This window comes from Lichenostomus cassidix, chromosome 1Aa (genome assembly GCF_008360975.1).
Source record: "Lichenostomus cassidix isolate B80296 chromosome 1Aa, HeHo_3.0, whole genome shotgun sequence".
Taxonomy (NCBI): Eukaryota; Metazoa; Chordata; class Aves; order Passeriformes; family Meliphagidae; genus Lichenostomus; species Lichenostomus cassidix.
The window spans coordinates 51018004-51037631 of NC_139480.1; the positions used below are offsets into that span (position 1 = coordinate 51018004).

Genomic DNA, 19628 nt, shown 5'->3' on the forward strand with positions numbered 1-19628 from the left:
TGGGGGCACGAGAGGCCCTCTAGGCAAAGGCTATAGCCCACATGCCCCGGGCACCTTCCAGGTGCCCGGCAGGCTGTGTACTTGGCAGCCTCCCTGTAAGCTAGACGGGCAAGGTCTTTTCTCTTTGCAAGGAGCGCAGGGCTTGTGCTCTTCCGTTTGGGTCTATGTGTTTTCACGCTGAAGAATGACCGTCTCTGCTCTCCCTGGGCCTTGGTTTGGAGGAGGGGGCCTCCGGGGATGGGTCAGGGCGACCCTCTTCCAGAAGAGAGGGTCCGAAAGAGGGGGTGGAGTCTGGAGGGGAGGAGCCCCCCTCCTCCCTACCCTCTCCCTAGGAATTCCTCCTGCGGAGGTGGCACACTCTGATCCCCCCTCAGGGACTTCGTCCTCCGGAGCGGCCCACCCTTCCCAAACCCACCGCAGTCCAGGATCCCCTCTTGTTGTGTCACCCGGCAGGGTACAGGAGGGCAGCAGGGAGGCTGAGGGTGCTATCGGGGGGCCACAGTACCGCTTTCTGTCACCAGGTGGTAGCACTGCCGCAGAGCTCGAGGTTTAGTGCCTTGAGACAACTGAGTTGGCATCGTGCAGATTTATTTCCTTTCACACAGATCACCTTATGTGTTCCGGCACTCGATTGTTGTATTCAGGTATAAAAGTTGTACCAGTATTTTCCAACCCTACACATCTCCATTCTGAGGTTCTTGTGTTCCTGTATATAATAACAGTCAGAAAGGTTTTTTTTCTAAATGAATTTACATATCGTTTAATACTATCGGTCAATATATATAAACAGGGAAAACTTGACAGGCTTTAGTATTCTACACACATTCCCTCCCTGTGAACTTCCTGGCCTTTCTGGATCCCTTTGGCAGAGGGCACCCAGCATGAGCCCCATCCTTCCCCACTCACCTGCTCCTCCACTCCATCAGGGCTATGCCAGGGACATTGGAGGTCCCAAATGACATCAGGACAGTATGAAATACATTCTAAATGTGCCCCACGAGAAAATTCAGTTTTGCATTGTTTCTGGTTTTTTTGTTAGGAAAGAAAAATTAGCTGGAATTAAAGACTAAAATGCAGCAAGATTAAAGGAAGTGGGAAAAATTACAGTGAAAAAGTGCTGTTCATTGACTGAGCTGGTATCTATGGCTCATATGTGGAATAAATTAAGCCTGCTAAATCCCAGTGGTAGAAGTTTACATTTCATAGCAACAAGCTGTTAAAAACTAGGACTGAGATAATTGTTCAGTCCAATGACTGAAGTTCTAAAGTGAACTCTTGTGTAATAAATTATTTCTTGATACTATGTAGACTGAAACACTGAAGCTGTGCAATAGCAATTTAAAAATTGGGACTGAACCTGACTGAATAGAATTAAGCCATTTTTGCTACCTGATATGAAGAACTTGTAGGGAAAAAATAGCCCTAGATAAGGCAGAACACACTAGTTTTAATGTAGCTACCACACAGAAGACCTGTTTTGAAATTGATGCCTACATAACTTGGGTCAAAGTTACAAGATGCTTATACAGCTTGAGTTATAAGACACCTGTCTAACGTGGATCATAGCTTTCTATACAGTGTAATAGCTAATATATGGTTCATAGTTGCCTAATGCTTGAATAGACAAAAACTTGCCAGGTGGATGGTCTCAAAATAGACCAGTACAGCTATATTTGGAAGCAGCAGGATGTACTCATGAGAAATTGGCAAATATAAAGCCAATTAGGCACAAAATGAAGAATTTAGTAGTGCAGCTTGTATCCTTTCCGTGCAGAGCTGCTCAAAGGAAAGGTTGTCAGGTGGCTACTCGGGAAGGAAATATTTCTGGAGGAAAAGACACAAATCTCAGGATTTTGCTTGTTTTTCCAATGATCATTTCCAGACTTGACAATTTCCAAACAATCTCCAGAGCACCCACAAATATGATGGCAAGATACCTGCATAGTGTAGTGACTTGAGTTGACTTGTCTTGCACAACAGAAAATTACCTTTTGCATACTAAAGACACATAAAAAGGTAAAATGAAAGACATGACTTTCTACAAAACCTTCATTTGCTGATATTGCCATCTAGCTGAATTTTAAGTATTTTTTCTAATCAAACAAGACTATAATCTCAAGATTGTAGCAACAATTTTTCCTTGTATTCTCAAGAGCAATGTTGTAAATGTCCTTGTAAAAGCTAAGTTAGAAATTAAATTGCCTCTAACAGGGCAGACAAAACTACTGTAAGTTCACAGGGTCTTTGGGTGCATTGCTTCTTTTTTCAATGCCATAAATATTGAAGTTCCTTTTAAAATCCAGGCAAAGTCCCACAGGACACTCAGCTATGCAGTAGCAGTATAAGGAGTGTGGTGAAAAATGGGGCAGAATGTCTTCTATCAAGAACAGAACTCTGCAGGAAAGGTTTCAGACCCCAGTGAAGCCATAAGGAGTTGAGTTTATTCTGTCTCTCTGTATAATTACAGACAGGTAGAATTAAAGACTTAAATATCTGCCTAGATAAAGATAGTAATTTTTTTTTACTAGCCAAATGGGAAAGTTCCTCTGCACCAAAAGAAACCAGATAAAACAAACCATCATTTTATGAAATGGAGCAGAAAGCAGGTGATATTTAGGAATTTTAAAAAGAGATTTCTGATCAGAAAATGGGAGAATGAAATGCAACTCCCACAAAAAAAAAATCTAGATCTTCTGTTATCAAACTGTTAGTCCCTATTATCTCTTTTTTCATATTGCATACATATCTCAAACTAAGCAAAACAGAGATAAAGGGAATTATGGCCCTAACACCTTTGTATTTCACTGCAGGAAGGACTAAGCAAAGCAGAGGGAATGTTATTAATTATTTGCCGCCCTTCTAGTACTGTTCTAGTACTGTTCTAGTACTGTTCTTGAGGGCTATGGTAAGAAAAAGAGGAAAAGGAGAATTTACTAAAGTTACTGCAAGCTCTGTTGTCACTAAGGTCCACAATCTCTTGAGAGATTCCAAATGATTTTGACACCAACACAGGTGAGTAGAGGTGAAATGCAGATGTCTGGGGGAAAGCTGTTATACAGAATTCAGGAAAGACCTGAAGATCTACAGGACCTAAGGACTGCCTTCGAGAAAAGATCCCAGAACAGAAGAGACAGTGCTGGTAATCCCTTTTCCTATGCAGCTTTGAACAGCACAACACACATTTATATTATGCTGCTTTTTTTTTCAGTTGCATCCACCTTGACATTTTGGCTCTCTCACTGAGCCCAGCTGCATCATTTTAATCTGGAAAAAAAGGAGAGGAGTTGCTCAGTTTCACACTCACTTTGAAGGCTATCAGCAACACCCTGCAAACAGGGGCTAGGAGTTTTCCTTTCAAACTCCCAATTCCCAAACTACCCAATTCTTTCTTTCAGTCATGCAGAGCTCCTGAGCCTAAACCATGTATCAAGTGGAACTTTTGGTCACAAAAAGTGCCTGCTCAGCAAGCTGTTGTTGTCTCCACATTTAACTCCTTAATTAAATGTCTCCACATTTATCTTGTGAAAAAAAAAAGCAACACACACCCTGGACTTATGCACATGGACCATCACATTCCTTCACTCTTGCACACAAACTGCACAGCCAACCACGAGATGATTCATCCTCCTTCCCAGCTCTGTGCAGGATCACATCCTTCCAGACCCAAAGAGACAGCGTCCACAATGGAACCCCTACACTGACTGCTCCCACACGAACGGGGCTGGGACAGAAAAGCGCTTGGCTTTTTCCTGGGCACTGTCAGAAAATCAACCACAAGATGGCAGCGTGTACCTGCAAAAGAAAGAAACGCACCTCGCCTAATGTGATCTCTGCTTTTGCCCGATGCTTTCAAGCTGGTAGCCGGACCCTGCGAGAATCAAAACATTTCTTAGCGCAAAGGAGTTCGTGCTGCCGTTTGAATGTGCTGCAAATAGGAGTTCGTACTTGGAAGGGGAAGATTAGCAAAATCTTTTTGTCCTGACAGTTGATTTGAGAACAGGGGTGTTTTCAGCTTGGCACTGAGCTTGGGCTGGTTTTGAGCAGGACTCGGTGCGTTTCTTTCTTTTGTAAGTGCCATCGTGTGTTTGGTTTTAGGAGCGCTGACAGTGCCCAGAAAAAAATCCAAGTGCTTTTCTGTCCCGGCCCGTTAGTGTGAGAGCAGTCAGTGTAGGAGCTCCGTGGTGGATCCTGGCTCTTGGAGACTGAGACTGAGCCTGCATAGAGCTGGGAAGGGAAACCAATCATCTCACCGTTGGCTGTGCAGTTGATAAAAAGGGAATTCTAGCATGGCTTCTTTCCTGTAGAACCTTTTCGGTCGGAGCAACTGCTCAACATGTAACTCGTGCCCAGTGAACTGCATGAAACTCTTGAGACACAAACTTTCCCTCAAGCTCTGCATACACTCCCAACTTCTCTCACTCTTGCACACCCCAAACACCTTCCAAACGTCCCGCAACTGCTCCCAAACCGAAAGTTCTAGAGCAAAAAGCCCAGTGCTGGCCTTCATCTTCCCATTGCTGTCTGTAAACTAGACCAAACACGCTGGGGATTCGCACTTTGCTTCTCAACTATGCACAGCCATATCCCATTCCCTCAGCGCGGCAGTCTGTCGCTAACCCAAAGCGTTCCCAGCTGCGGCTGGGGGTCAGGCTGTTTCCAGGGAATAAGCAGCAGGACGAGAGCAAACAGCCTCAAGCTGCCCCAGGGGCGGTTCAGGTTGGACATGAGGAAGAATTTCTTCACTGAAAGCGCCGTCCGACATTGGAATGAGCTGCCCAGCGTGGCGGTGGAGTGACCGTATTTGGAGTTACTGTTACACCCCGAGGCGTTTAAGGAAACCCTGGACGCAGCGCTCAGCGCCAAAGCCTGCTTCACACCGCAGTGTTGGCTCGCAGGTTAGCCTCGCCGACCTCCCCGCTCCCTCGCATATTAATGAACTGCGTCACTTTTTAATTACAGACCTCCGACGGACCGCAAGGCCCCAAACCGCGCATGCGCATCTCCGCTCACAGCCCCGCGCATGCGCCTTTCCCCCTCCCGCCGCCCCGCGCCTGCGCCGCCCCGCCCGCGGCAGGCACAAGATGGCGGCGGCGAGGCGGTGCGCCCGCGGGCTGCGGCTGCCAAGGGCAGGTGAGTGTCAGCTCCGCCGCGCTCCTCACGGCCCCGCGGGGGCTCCCAGCGCCCCGCCGCGTCTCACGGGGCTCGGCCCGTCCGTGCGGCTCTGCCCCAGCCTGGGCCGCGCTGCGGGGAGCTCGCACCGCGGCGGCCGGAAAGCAGCTGTCCAAAATTTTTGTGGGGGCGCAGAAATGATCGTGTTTCTGCCTCCCTTCTCCGTTGGGCACTGGGGTTTGGCGCTCACAGGGCTTCCCGGGGTTGGCTCGGGGTGTAGCCGTGGTTGTCGCGCTGGGTCTGTTACTGTCCTGTGAGGTACCAGTTTGAGTTCCTTTTGCCATTTCTTTCCTGACTTTGACCTTTTGGACACATCTGTAGGAAAGTTCATCTACCAATATTATATTTAAAGTTCGTATTTGGGCCTTTGCCTCCATTTAAATCGATTCTGCACACACTCCTAAATTGAGTAAAATGGGATACGGCAAATAGGTTTTGTTGGTAAAGGTGGGGAATGAATTTAATATACTTTTAATGGGAGCAGTGTGTCCTTTATTTACGTAAGTGGCTGTCAAACTGCTTTTCAGGGCAAAACGAGAGATGTGGTGTCTTTTTGCAGTTTGTGGGGTCTGGAGAGAAAAGGGATAGACACAATTGTGAGCAGAGAAAAAGTCTCTTTGAATTTACTCTGGGAATTTGAACTTCAGTTCATAGAATCAGAGAATGATTGGGATTGGAAGGGACCTTAAGGGTCATCTTGTTCCAGCATCTGCCATGGGCAGGGACACCTTCCACTGTCCCAGATTGCACAGAGCCACATCCAGCCTGGCCTTGGACACTGCCAGGATGGAGTAGCCACAGCTTCTGTGGGCAACCTGGGCCAGGGCTTCTGCACCCTCACAGGGAAGAATTTTTACCTAATATCCAAAATCTCTGTCAGTGTGAAGCTATTCCTCCTTTTCCTGTCACTACATGCTCTTGAATATCCGTATCCTAATGATGTCCTGTTTCCATGGTGCTCAAGTTTTCGTAGCTCCTTGAGGAAAGGTACAGCATTGATGCATCATGGATCTAGCTCTTTGCATCTCTTGCTATCTCTTCACTCCAGAGCTATGATCCAGGAGGATTGTTGCCTCTGCTGTATTTTATGTTTTTACTGAGTATTCTTTACTTGCTTCACCTTAAACTCACACAGCCCATCAGGAGTCTCAATGTGGGATATTAAAAAAGAAGGATCTGTGATGAGAAAACCAACGTAAGCTGTAAATTAGCAGTGCCAAATCCCAATTAAAGTCCTAAACTGTCTCCTGTTCTGTGTTGCAGGCCCTGGAATTTCTGTCCTGACTGCAGCACCGTCTGTATTGCAGCAGCACCGCCACGTCCATCATGCAGTGATCCCTCATGGAAGAAGTGGAAGATCCTCTGTCAGTGGCATTGTGGCCACTGTCTTTGGAGCCACAGGTTTCCTGGGACGATACGTTGTCAACCGCTTAGGTAATGTTCCCCAAGAGTACTGATGAAAAAAACAACAAAAAAATTGTTTAACAAAACTGATTTGCCTTCAGGTTGCAGGATGATGTAGAAGTCTCTGGCATTTTGGATCTTAAAAGTATTTTGCAGCCTGTTTGGTCTGCTGGAGTGCCAACCTGTGATGAGTAGTAGGAAGTGTTTTAATCAAGGAAATTTTGGAGCTGTTGAAGATTAAGGTCATTAATAGAAGTCCTGCTTCTCTGTAGAATGCAAATTTGAGGAGAGGTACAGCACATGTTTGATTCTTCCGGTTTTAGCCTTATTAGGACAATTTACTAAAAGGTTTGCAGGAGTTTGATTGGAATTCTTTAAAATTGCCCTTTTGAATTTAAATTTTGGAAAATAACCCCTGCTGCTTCTTTTCCCCCCTACTTTCCATGCAGCTTAAAAAATGTAAATATCTTGATGTGTTCCTTTTTTTAAGTTTTTATTGTTTGTTGACAAGCTTCTGTATTTTGTCTTACAAGCCTAAATACTAAAAAAAAAACCTGTTTAATTATGTAGGTTCAAAAAGAACGTTAGTTCTATTCTATTTTTAGCTTTGTAGATATGCATTCAAGATCCCTCTGTCTAATTGTAGTGCTTTAATGCCAGGGGAAAATAAAGGAAGCTTTGTTTATTTAGAAGCTCATCTGCTTAAAATTATGTTGTGGTTTGAAACTTGGGGTTTTTTTTGGCCCTTTAGGTCGCATTGGCTCTCAAGTCATCATCCCCTATCGCTGTGATCAGTATGACCTGATGTACCTGCGGCCCATGGGTGACCTGGGGCAGCTTCTCTTCATGGTGAGTCTGCCTTGAGATCAAACACAAACCCATGGCTGTACAAGGCAGCCTGGTAATCCTTCTCAAAGGCACAACTCCAGCTGGTGTTTAGCCTCTAAATGGAGAAGCTGTGAAAGAGCTTGCTTTGGTGATGCCTATTTACACATTATCTCATCTTGTTCCCATTTGATGCTCTGCTTGCAGGAGTGGGACTGCAAGGACAAAGACTCCATCCAAAGAGCCGTGCAACACAGCAATGTGGTCATTAATCTTATTGGAAAGGAGTGGGAAACAAAGTAATTTTCCTTTTTATTTTTCCTAAACATGATAGATTTGCACCAGGTATTGTAGCTGTGTTTTACAGCATGTGTGTCCAGTTATGGTGCCATTGTTCTTGGCTTCTGTGGAAAGGCAACCCCAAAATTTTGCATATAAAAGTTCTTAAAATGCTTAACTTGAGTCCTTGGTGTGATTTGCCCTGGAAAAGTGCATTCTTTCCATAATTGTCCAGTGTACTACTTTTGTTCTGTCCTGAAAGTTCAAATGTGCTGCTTTCACACACCTTGTAGGTGTTCCCTTAATGCTTTCCTACAGATGGCAGAGTCTCGCTACTTTCTTGTATTTATATTTACATTTTAGTTTTATTAAATTAATATTTACATTATTACAGAAGCAAGATTTCATCCTATCACTTAGTCGTAATGATGAGTTGTAGCCTGCTAAAAAAAGCCATGATTAAACAGGAATAGCTAATGGAGAGTCCCTAGGATTATGACTAATAACATCATTCCTTGATAGAATTTTGGCACAGACAATATTAGCTCCAGAAGCATTTTTTAATAATAATTTCTAAGAATAGTTCCCTTTTGAAATCCATTAAAATATTCACATATGTGGTTTTAGGTTAAAAATACCTGTAATAGCCTCCTTGTGTGTGTGTGTTCATACAATTATGTCTACTTTATTTAAAGCCTTGTGCGGAACTGCCAGACAAAGATTTAATTGTGAGATTTGCCTTTATATGGTGCATAATTTTGCTCTTGTAATAGACAGAAACAAATGTAGGTGTCAGTTTCACCTGTATTTACAAACCTAGTGCTTTCATTGTTCTTTTTTTTGTGAACAGACATTTGATGTTCAAATTGTAAAATTAATAGGTAAATTATATTAATAGGCTAGAATTGATAATCTCAAAAGTATGAATTATATAAAAAATAGTTTCTGTATTAAAGAAAGTGTCAGGACAGCAACAGAAAGTTTCATTCTAGCTAAAAATCCCCAAACCTTATTCTCTGTATGGTTTCAACAGATTCAAACAGACAAGTCTTTGCCCATGCTCAAAACTTTTGGACGCTACAGAACTTACCAGTGTGTGGCACAAATGTTTTAATCACGTTTTATGGATGTGGGTGTCAGTGGTGGTGCTGAAACTGTGAGATCAAGTTCTCCGGTCTGTTAAACACAAGGTCACTCTAACCATGGTAGTCATCCCAGAGCCTACAAAACACTTGGGCAGGAAGACAATAAGATTAGATGTAGAGATCAGTCAAAAAAAGCAAAGCCTGCCATGAAATACTTTGCTCCTTGCCTTGTATTCCTGTCCAGGCTCCTCTGTGTGTACTATGTTTTTTGAAACTCCATGGTTACAGGAGGGATGTTGTTTGTTCTTGTGTGTTTCTAAATCTATTTTTGTGAGCAGAGCAGAAGTAATGGTTCCCAGGATCAGATTAGTTATTGAAGGCTCAAAAATAGCCTCTTATTTTTAAGGCTTTCTTTGGACCCCAGTGGGATCTGAAGAGCTGTGGGAGGAGATAAGGACACAGAGGGAGGTGTTTGGATAAGATGTTTGTTACCCAAAGCAAAGGGCAAGATGCAGGGGTTCCTATAGGGACAATATAACCACATGGGAAGCCAGTTCTCTTTCTTGCAGTCTTGGGATAGTTGGAAAGAATTTTGGGATTGTTGCCAGACTATAATGTCAGTTCTGCTTGGAGATAGAGCTTCGGTCTTGTTCTTGATCAGGTACCAAACTGGTTTATAGTGTAACCCCCTCATTCAGGCCCCTTGAATGTCATACAGTGAGGGAGGATTTCTTGATTCTTCTAGAAGTCCCTTTCAGTTCTGAAATGGTTCTAAGTGCTCTGACAAGTTGTTTTTCTATTTGCATGAGCACATCTGTGTTCTTTGGTTTTTGTGTGCTTCCCTCTTGCCAAGCATCTGCCCTGACCTGTGCTGCTCAGAAGTTTTGAGCTTCTTTGTAGTGTAATTAAGTGTGTCAAAACAAGGCAAATTTTGAACAGGTTTTGTAAACAGACAGCCTTGTTCAGAGTTCAATATGCAGGAATGCTTGTCTTAATAAAAACAACCTGTTTTCACTTCACTGGGAGTTTTCTATTTGTCACAGACTAGTGGCCAAGAGGATTTTTCATACTGATTTAATCTTACCAGGTGAAAAAGAAAGCAGAGAAGCTAAAAATTGAAGATTATGGTTGCATTTCACTTGCCTCCAGTTTTTATTATATGATGAGTCCGTCATGAAGGGAAATTCTGTTTGTAACAAAGAGTGTCAATAGGTTTTTGATAATACATTCAAGTAATACATAATGATTGCTTTCTGGCTTATTGGCAACCACTGCTGATTGCTCTTGAAGTAAAATTTGGGTTTTGCCTTGGTTTAGAAACTTCAAATTTGAAGATGAGTTTGTAAATATTCCTCGAAGCATCGCACAGATAAGTAAGCAAGCTGGTGTGGAAAAATTCATTCATATCTCTCACCTGAATGCTAACATGAAGAGTCCTTCCAAATACCTCAGGAACAAAGTAAGTCTGGAATCCACTTAAATATATTTTCAAGTGTGTACTTTGGTTTAGTTTGAAGCTGGGTCTGTTTGAAGGAAATCATTGTATGAATTTACTAAAGACTGTTCTCTGCAGCTGAGAAATGTTTGGACATTCTGTGAGACCTTTATCTTAGTGCAGCATCTCAAGGATCAAATGGCTTAGATATAAATAATTTTGTGTTACTGATAGTGTCATTTCTTTCAGTTCTGTAGTCAAGGCTGCATTCTGTTTGGAAAGGCATCCACTTCTGCTTGGTTCAGCATGAATCTAATGAATGTGTTCATTTTACTTGGCTGATAGGCTGTTGGAGAGGAGGTAGTGAGGGAAGAATTTCCAGATGCTGTAATTTTGAAGCCTTCTGAGATGTTTGGGAGAGAAGACCGATTTCTCAACCATTATGCAAGTATGTACTCTTGGAGTAATAAACCCATGTATGATTTGTCTAACTGCCTGGAGAGAGCAGAGAGAAAATGAAATTTGCTTTTGAAAAGCAGAGAGGTGGTTTTTTTTTTTAATCAGGAATGTATGGGAAACACAAAAACATAATAAATAATAATAAATAAATTGTCACCTCTTGACAGAATTCTGTCTCAATCTAGTTAGATGTTGCTCTTTGGGTTTTTTATTTTTTGGTAATAATTTGATTTTGAGCGGGGATGTGTGCTATTGGGTGTTTTATTTAGATTATTCTCAGCTGAGGTCTGGTCATCTTAACCCTCGAAGTAATTTGTCAAGTTGGACAAATGTAAAAATCCTCCTGAGTTGTTTTGGGCTCAGGGGCTACAATAATGTCTATCGTATCACCAACAAAATTGCTACCCAGTCGAACCAGATTCTGTCTTGCAAAGTTCAGATGTGCCTGATCCACTCTAAGGAAATGGTAAATGCAGCCCTCCCATTGCTGTTAATATGAAAACTAAATGTGCCTGAAAAAGATGCTGCTGCAATTGGCTGGGAATTGTTCCCAAGTCTATTTTTCTTTAAGTGAAGTCAGTTTTCAGAAGAGATCCACACAGTGTGGTGTAAAATGTCTTGGTTATTCTGGTAGAGAAAGGATTCCCAGATTTTTTCTTTTTTTCTGCCAGACATGCGCTGGTTTGGTGGTGTGCCTCTTATTGCTCTGGGCAAAAAAACAGTCAAGCAACCAGTCTATGTAAGTTTTCCATAAAACCCCACTCCCAAATCCTCAGTGGGTTGGTAGAGTGTGTTGGTCTGTAAACCACCTCTGAAAGAGGAGTGTGTGCATGTATTCCTTTTTTCTCTTGGTAACTGTCTGAATTTGTTCTTCACAGGTGGTTGATGTAGCAAAAGCAATTATTAATGCAATTAAGAATCCTGATGCAAAAGGAAAAACATATGCCTTGGCTGGGTAGGTCACTTTTCTGATTCTAATTAACTGTAGTACTTCTTTTTGGTGTCATTTTTTGGCATGCTGCACAGTACATTTAATTTCTCCATCCATGCACACAGTTTGAGCTGCAATAAATTCCACCTCCTTTTTGGGAGGAGAAATGGCTCAAGCTGTGAGTACTCTGAAAATCCTAGTCTGGCCCCCATTGCATTTCCCGTTGTGTATGTGCACACAAAGAGACAGCTTGGGAGCCATGCTAGACGATGTGGATTTGGGGCAAACTCTGGTAAGCTCTGTGGAAACCACCTGGAATTGGAATGGGTTAGAGGCACTGGATCTACTATTAGAGACTGGATTTACAGGGTGCCCAGAGAAGCTGTGGCTGCACCATCCCTGGAAGTGTCCATGGCCAGGTTGGATGGGGCTCTGAGCAACTTGAGATAGTGGAAGGTGTCCCTGCCCATGGCAGGGGGGTTGGAATAAGATGGTCTTCAAGGTCCCTTCCAACCCAAAGCATTTATGTTTCTCTGATCTCTTGGAATTTTTGTGAAGAATATGTCTGTTGAAGGCTCAGTTTTCGTGCCTGTAACCTCAGATCCTGATGTCTTTGAGATCTTGGGTTTATCAAACTGCTCAGCAGCATGCTCTTGTGTCCTGAAGCCTTTCAAAATGTTTTGGAATAGCAGCGAATAGCCTGGAAAGCCAAGGGAGATATCTGACAGCTCAGTCTGAGCCATCTAGAGAGCCTAAAATGCTAAGGCAAAATCTCAACAAGAAAAAAATGGAAATTCCTAGTGGTGTCTGTTACTCTTAGGTGAATGGGAGACTGACTGCTTCCTTCTGTCCGTCTTGAGAGAGGGGGAATGCATTTTTTTGGGCAGTTCATTTCAGTTTCTTCCTCTTGCTTTTAAATAGAACAATATATTCTTAGTCAAGTAAAGGCAAGTGAATCAATCTCCCTGCAGCCATTTCCTACCAAAGATGGGATGTCTTGTTAAACCATCCTTAATTTTCCATTTGCTCTCTGGCTTCCAAGTGGGCTTGTACAAATTCCTGTGACAGTGCTGAAAATCTTGTGTTCGGAATTGGAGTCCACATGGAGGAGGTGCATTAAAGATGTGCTCTCAAAGCAGACAGAATACACTTCATTCAGGGTGGTTGTGGTGGTTTAGTCTTGGCCAGCAGCCACATGCCCATGGATTCTTTCTGCCATGCTTTTCCCCAGCTCCATGATGGGCCCTTCCCACAGGCTGCAGTCCTCTGGGACAAACCTGCTCTGCTGTGGGCTCTCTGTGAGCCACAGGGGAATCTCTGCTAACAAATTACATGGATTGAAGAAACAGACTTCTGTTGGAGCCTTGGGCGCGGAGGGCTTTGAATTATTTTGGATTTTTTCTTGCTGCAAATATTGAAGTGTAGCTGATGTAAGGTGTGTGTTTGCTGCTTTTCCTTTCAGCCCTCACCGGTACCTCCTGTATGACATGGTGGAATACATCTACGCTGTTTCCCACCGGCCCTTCATTCCCTACCCGCTGCCACGGCCTCTCTACCAGTAAGTGGCACCCTAATTCCCCTAATTCTTGGGCTTCACCTTGCAGCACTGAAGCCTAAATATCTGTTGCATGGGTTATTTATTCTGGCCAGTTGTTACCTCACGTGGTGGGGTTGCAGAAACTGCTTTCCCTGAGGTATTTGTTAGCCTGTTTTGAGCCTTCAGCTTGGGGGCAGGCCTGCATTTGATGAGCTGGTATATGAAATTCATGCTTGTAGCTGTTTATTCCAGAGTCATTTCTCCCTGGCATGTAGTTACAGGATGAGTGGACAGAGCCTCAAGCTGCTCCAGGGGAGGTTCAGGTTGGACATCAGGAAGAATTTTTTCACAGAAAGGGTGGTTTCCCATTGGACTGGGCTGCCCAGGGAGGTGTTGAAGAAACAATTGGACGTGGCACTCAGTGCTTTGGTCTGGTTGACAAGGTGGTGATTGAGCAAAGGTTGGACTTGATGATCCTGGAGGTCTTTTCCAGCCTAAGTGATTCTGTGATTGAATAGCTGAGTCAAGAAGTAGCAAAAGGTACTAATTCAATAAAATCAGTAGCAAACTGAATGAATTTTGATAATACCACAGGGAAAATCTGTGTGTATATTGCTGGCTGCAGGCCCTGACAGATTTTTGTGCACTGTCTTAAGGAATTGCTACTGTCAGCTGTCCTTCCAGTCTGGTAAGCACTGCCACCCTGGAAGCAGAGGTAGGGTAAAGGTGAATGTGGATATGGATTGACTTTCTAGTTTAGTCTTTTATATGGATTTGAGTCAGTGTTGGAGGTAAGTTTGTACTGAGATCTAGGCCTGACAATTTGAGCAGTGTGGTTGTGAGCAAGCATTTCTTTGTGATATGAGGGTAGTGACATCTTTAGAAGATGAAGCTAAACCGCGAGGTAAGAAAGGAACAGTGTAGCATTGCTTGAGCTGGCTACAGCAGGATGTTTACATGCCCTGAGGGTATTAACAGTACATTAAAAAGATCAGTATAAATCTGAGCTGGGGCCTGATCCTTAAGGAATAATCACATCTTGTGGAAGAGCTACCCCAAACAGCAAATGCCATTTCAGAAGTTGCCCTCAGTGTGATGGAGCTGTGCTATTATTTGGCCTCCTGGTCCTCATATTTAGTACAATGCAAATGTACTAAATGCAAACCTAAATCAACCACCAAAGTTAGAATCGTCCTGATAGTCTGCCTGTAGGACTTAGCACTGGATCCATGGAAGTGCTGATGGATAATGCTTAGAATATCCTAAACTCTTGTGGCTGTTTTTGTATTGGCTGCAAGGGGCACCAGGTTATAACATGGCTTAGCTGACACAGAGCAGTTAAAAAGGTGCTATGTGGGTGCTGCTTAGTTTTATTCACATTTGCTGCAGTTCATGTTATGCTTTTTCATTTATGGGCTAAATTAAATGGTATTTCATGTTCTTGAGAAAAGAATGTAATCTAAAAGCCAGGTGAGCCTAGTTGTGTTTATTAGCAGTAACTCAGTAACCCTAATCTGCCAGGTGAGCTCTTCAGCAAGAGGTTCCATCTGTTTAGTAAGAGATTCTGCTGTTGATCCTGAGACACTGAGCAAGTGCTGTACTATTGTTTTCTTTTCCTTGTCAGATTTCCATTCTTTCAAGGGAAACTTCATTTCTGAAAACTGCAGATATCCTACTCCTCACCCTTTTTATAGATTGCTCTGGATTCCATCAGCTTGTTTGTGTGGCTGATCACTCATTTAGTTGTCAGCAAGTGTGTTTTCTCGTGGAGGCATTGAATCCAACTTCATGACTAATTGGATTGCTGCCTACACTGGTAGGGAACAGAGTTTGGAGGAAAGGCAGGGGCAAGACTGAGCCCTCTGGTGTGTGGGGAATTGTATGTGGGGTTTAGTTTCCCCACCCATTAGTGCTCATTTTAACTTCTAGAGATCTCCTTCTCTGTTCCATCCAAAGTAAGAATACAAGACCAAATAATTCAGGAGCAGTTAATTACCAGAAACACAACTAAGAACTTGTTGGCTGGTAGTAATTTAATGAACTCAGAGCTTGCAAGAACAGTCTCAGAACAAACTCTTGCTCACTGTCTATTAAGTGTGAAATAACAGGTCTGTTATCCACTGTGCATCTAGATAAATTACTGCTCTTTTGCAATGTTTCTCCTGTTTCCAGTTTAGTTGCAAGATTCTTTGAGATGAATCCATTTGAACCATGGTTGACACGGGACAAGGTGGATCGGGTAAGTGTAGGACCAGCCAAAAATCTTTCTTGGGAAATGTTTCACTGTGCATTTGCAACTCCCACTTGTAGTTTTGCATTCCCCAAAAACACATGCAATTGAAAACAGCCAAAAGTAGAGGTTGGATGAGCAAAGTGATGGGGGGCAGTGCTTCCCACTCTGAGGTAGTGAGATTATGTACCTCTAGGTGCACTAAAATCCCTTACATCATCCAGATAATGGTGTTTTTAACAACTGAAGTTGAACTGACGCCCTGCATCCATTCCAAAATCTCACTTAATATTAGAGTGCATTGCTTGGGAGAATGTTGCCACTTCATGTTTATTCCTGACTTCTCAGTGTTTCAGTGGGGGTGGAGAAATAAGTTGCAAAAAGTCAACTGCAAGCATGGAAGAAGTAGGAATTGTCAAGTATTAATGTCAAAACTTGGCATGTGTGTAGGCTAGCAGAGATATACATTCTCTAAACTTTCTGTTTTCTCAATTATGGAGTGACTCCTCCAGCTGTTTTGCAGAGTTGGAGTTTCAATATATTGTGTTATAACACAGTATCAGTAGCCTACTTTAACCTGATTGTCCCCCAAGATGTAATTGTAACATCTCCAAAAACCTTTCTTCAAGCTGCCTTTGTAGTTTATTGAGTTACATTTCATAAAATAAGCCTGCACCAAATCATTAAAACTGGTGCAAGTCAGCTATAGCATAGGTAATGTAAGAGGGAGTTTCTCCATGTCACTTCTGTGTCTGATTGTTCCTTTCTCCAAGCTTTTCTTCCTTAAATACTCTGTACAGTATTAGATGTGTTTGACTAAAAGAACTTTAAAGGAACAACAGCATAAGAGAAATCCCTGTTTTCTAAAATTTAGGTCATGTGTGTTGCATATGTGGTAACAGAATTAACTATTTGTCCTGTTCAGAACCACGTTCTAAACCACAAACAGAGCAAAACAATCTACCAGAGGTGATAATTCAACACACATTTCCTTGACAAAGCAGGAGAGCCATAATTTGAATTCAGCTATGCCCTTGGAGTTTGGCTTAATTTTGTGGTTGTAATGCAGTAACCTCCCTGATGGAGAGAAGAGGAAAACACCTCCTGCATGTCTCAGTTGTATTTATTTCTGAATTAAAGCCTGCAGGACTTTTTGCAGGATGCAAAAGACCTGTACCTCCTGTTGAAGGTGTTGGTACTCAATCAACACCTTGTAAGCCATAGTTCTGCTTAAATCTTTCCTACTCCTCTACTTGTTTTAGCAGGAGAATGATTGCATTGGGTGTAATACTGTTCATTTCAAGTGAATTCTCTTTTTCTCTTTTCCCCTCCATATTCTTAAAGTTTCACACAACAGACATGAAATTTCCCGACCTTCCTGGTTTTGAAGAGCTGGGGATTGAACCAGCCCCTCTGGAGCAAAAAGCCATCGAGGTGCTGCGCCGTCACCGCAGGTTCCGCTGGTTGGATGCTGAGCTGGAGGAAGCAAAGCCAAAGACATACCCCATGTAACAGCTGGCAAGGGGGCTACTTCATGCTTCTTAAACTGCCTTTGGATGACCCAACTACTTTGGAGAACTGTGTACATACTGAGTAAAATGGATTAATCATGTATTTCACCAGTGTTGTCTTTTTAGTTAAGGGGGGACTGTCGCTGTAATTTGCAATGCACATCTTCTCTCTGTCACAAAAGCTAATAACATGGTTGCTTAGCTGGTGAACATTGCAATGGTTTGAAGGTTGGGACTAGAGGGAATATATCTTAACACTTGTCCCTTTCTCCCTTGGCTCTCAAAGCAAATGTATCACTGAGCTTTAGGTGCTCAAATGACTGCAAGAGTGTGGCAGTTCAGGACTAGATTGCCCAGCACATGCCCTTTCCAAGAGGGATTGCTGGTAGTGCCACCTATTCTGAGATCCCAGACAGAGCCCTGCTTTTAAGTTCTTGACTCTTTGGAACTTGGTTTTCTCCCCTGAACACCTCTCCTAAAAAATGCCAGCTTCCTTTCAGGGAGTTGTAGAGAGCCATAAGGTCTCCACTGAGCCTCCTTTTTTCCAGGTTAAGCAGCCCCAGTTCCCTCAGCTCATGGCTGTAGCCAAATATCAGAATCACTCACTCTGTATTGACAAACTGCTGTCAAACTCCTGGGCAGAATGTTTCTTAAATTTCAAGAGCTTCCACATTTTGTTGTTCCACATCAAAACTGCTGCTGCTGCTGTTTACTCTGTGAGAGAGAGGTGGGCTCTTGTGATAGTGTGAGTTTTTTGATCCTGCCTTCTAAGGAAATACTCAATTTGGCTCTCATGGATTGTTTATTTTTCTTTTGATAATGTAAGTTCAGTGGTTTTAAAATAAATGCCAGTTCAAAAGCTAGGATAAACTGGAAGTGCATATTGTTGGTAATTTGATCCTCAACTTTTATTATTTCTGACTGCCAGCTTTTCTCTATCAGACCCTAGCTGTAAATGAGTAATCTCATTAGCACTCATTTGATAAGTGTGGCCCTGATCTTGATTTATTGCATGTTGATCACATCCTGCTGAGAAAACAGTCCTGTTCCTGAGCTGCTTCACAAGAGTACAGAGAGATGCAATTATCACATAGCCCTGCATGGCTAACGAGCAGTTTCCATTTTCAGATGGCAAAGTGCTGCAGTAAAAGCTGGCAATAGGCAGTGTTGGAATGTGAGGTGCCAGTTCTGGGAATGTTTACTGTGGTACAGTGATTTATTTCCCCCCTCCCATTCAAAGCACAGCTTTTCCATTTGTACCGCAGAGCTCTCCTACAGGTTCTCAATTCAGACAGTCATTAGAGGGTGGGAAAGGGATGAATGTCCATTAGAAATTTACTTTAGGCAGCTATTCCACATCAGGAATATGGGTAAAGTGGAATATCACACCACAATACTTTGCCTTACACAGCATTTCTCCTTCCCACCTTGCAGAAGCTACACTGGTTTCTTGTTAGTTATCCTTCTGAAGCAATTTTTTTATTTTGTAGTACAACCCCGAGTACAAAATGGCTATGATCCATAGAAGTACTAGGGTTGGAAAAGACCTCCAAGATTCTTGACTCCATCTTTGATAACCATTTTGATAGTTAGACCACAGCACTGAGGGCTGCATCCAGTCATTTCTTGAACACCTCCAGGGATGGGAACTCCACTGCCTCCCTGAGCAGCCCTTTCCATAAATAAATTCTTCCTGATGTCCAACGTGAACCTCCTTTGGCCCAGCTTGGGGCTGTTTCCTCTTGTCCTGTCTCATCTTACCTGGGAGCAGAGCCTGACCCCACCCCAGCTGCACTCTCGTGTCAGGGAGTTGTGCAGAGTGATAAGGTCATCCCTGAGCCTCCTTTTCTCCAGGCTGAGAAAAGCTTAGAGGTTTCTCCAGCTGCTTAGAGTGCAGATTTTAATGACAGAAGAGCATTCATGCTGGCAGTAATTATTTTGTAGTTACCTCTCTCTCCCTGCTGTTATTTCTTCTTCCTTTCCCTCTGCCCTAAGAAATGCACATGGATAATGATTATGTGAAATGAGGACATTGGAGGACTGTTACTGCCGAATGGAAATTGCCTTTCTCGTCGTCACTAGGGAACATCAGGGATTTTGTTGTTGGGATTCTGGTTTGGAGCAGGGTATGGAGTTCCTGGAGAAACACGTACAGCAACATGTGTGCATTGCTTTACCCTCTGTAGCCACAGCCTTGGCCTGCAATGAATCACCAGTAGTCGGAGCTGCTGCTTAGCAAATACTGATCCCGGGTTTCTACTCACTTCTTCCAGAACTTCCTTGAGAACTTCCGATGCTCTTCCTCTGGGCTGATACAACGGATTAAAAGCCATTAGCTATTTCCTTTCCAAGTTTTCTCTATATACACATCCAAAGGGTAGTGGTCAACAGCTTACTTTCCTGATGGACAAGTGGTGTTCCTCAGGAGTCCATACTGGGACCTGTGTTATTAAATATCTTTATTGATGACATAGTCAAAAGGATTGAGTGCACCCTCGGGAAGTTTGCAGATGACACTAAAGCAGAGTTACGTGGTTGCCACACCTGGAGGACAGCATGCCATCCAGAGGGACCTGGCACAGGGTGCCCACAGAAGCTGTGGCTGCCCCTGAAAGCATCCATGGCCAGGTTGGATGTGGCTCTGAGCAACCTGGGATAGTGGGAGGTGTTCCTGTCCATGGCAGGGGGCTGGGAATGAGATGATCTTCAAGGTCCCTTCCAACCCAAACCATTCTGCAATTCTGTGATTTTGGCTATAGAGGG

At 43.2% G+C, this 19628-nt stretch overlaps 1 protein-coding gene and 1 long non-coding RNA gene across 2 annotated transcripts; one reads left to right on the plus strand and one right to left on the minus strand.

Moving 5' to 3' along the window:
- The first annotated feature begins 5039 nt into the window (after positions 1-5039).
- On the plus strand, positions 5040-16968 carry NDUFA9 (NADH:ubiquinone oxidoreductase subunit A9). Its single transcript, XM_085048921.1, has 11 exons — positions 5040-5130; positions 6433-6603; positions 7325-7422; positions 7606-7697; positions 10080-10221; positions 10543-10645; positions 11328-11395; positions 11535-11611; positions 13050-13145; positions 15297-15363; positions 16699-16968. The coding sequence occupies exons 1-11, from the start codon at positions 5082-5084 to the stop codon at positions 16864-16866; spliced, it is 1131 nt and encodes a 376-aa protein (XP_084905047.1). The 5' UTR covers positions 5040-5081; the 3' UTR covers positions 16867-16968.
- Positions 16600-17734, minus strand: LOC146443842 (uncharacterized). Its single transcript, XR_014849332.1, has 2 exons — positions 17187-17734; positions 16600-17144 (listed from the first exon to the last, which is right to left on the minus strand). It is a non-coding gene; the product is annotated as an uncharacterized LOC146443842 (long non-coding RNA).
- Between the last annotated feature and the right edge of the window lie 1894 nt (positions 17735-19628).

Bases quoted from the DNA above. Each gene is read 5' to 3' on its own strand.
- NDUFA9 (XM_085048921.1), top strand. From the start codon at position 5,082: ATGGCGGCGGCGAGGCGGTGCGCCCGCGGGCTGCGGCTGCCAAGGGCA. The intron at 7,698-10,079 runs GTAATTTTCCTT...GCCTTGGTTTAG, and splicing joins GGAAAGGAGTGGGAAACAAA to AAACTTCAAATTTGAAGATG. The intron at 10,646-11,327 runs GTATGTACTCTT...TTTTTCTGCCAG, and splicing joins ATTTCTCAACCATTATGCAA to ACATGCGCTGGTTTGGTGGT.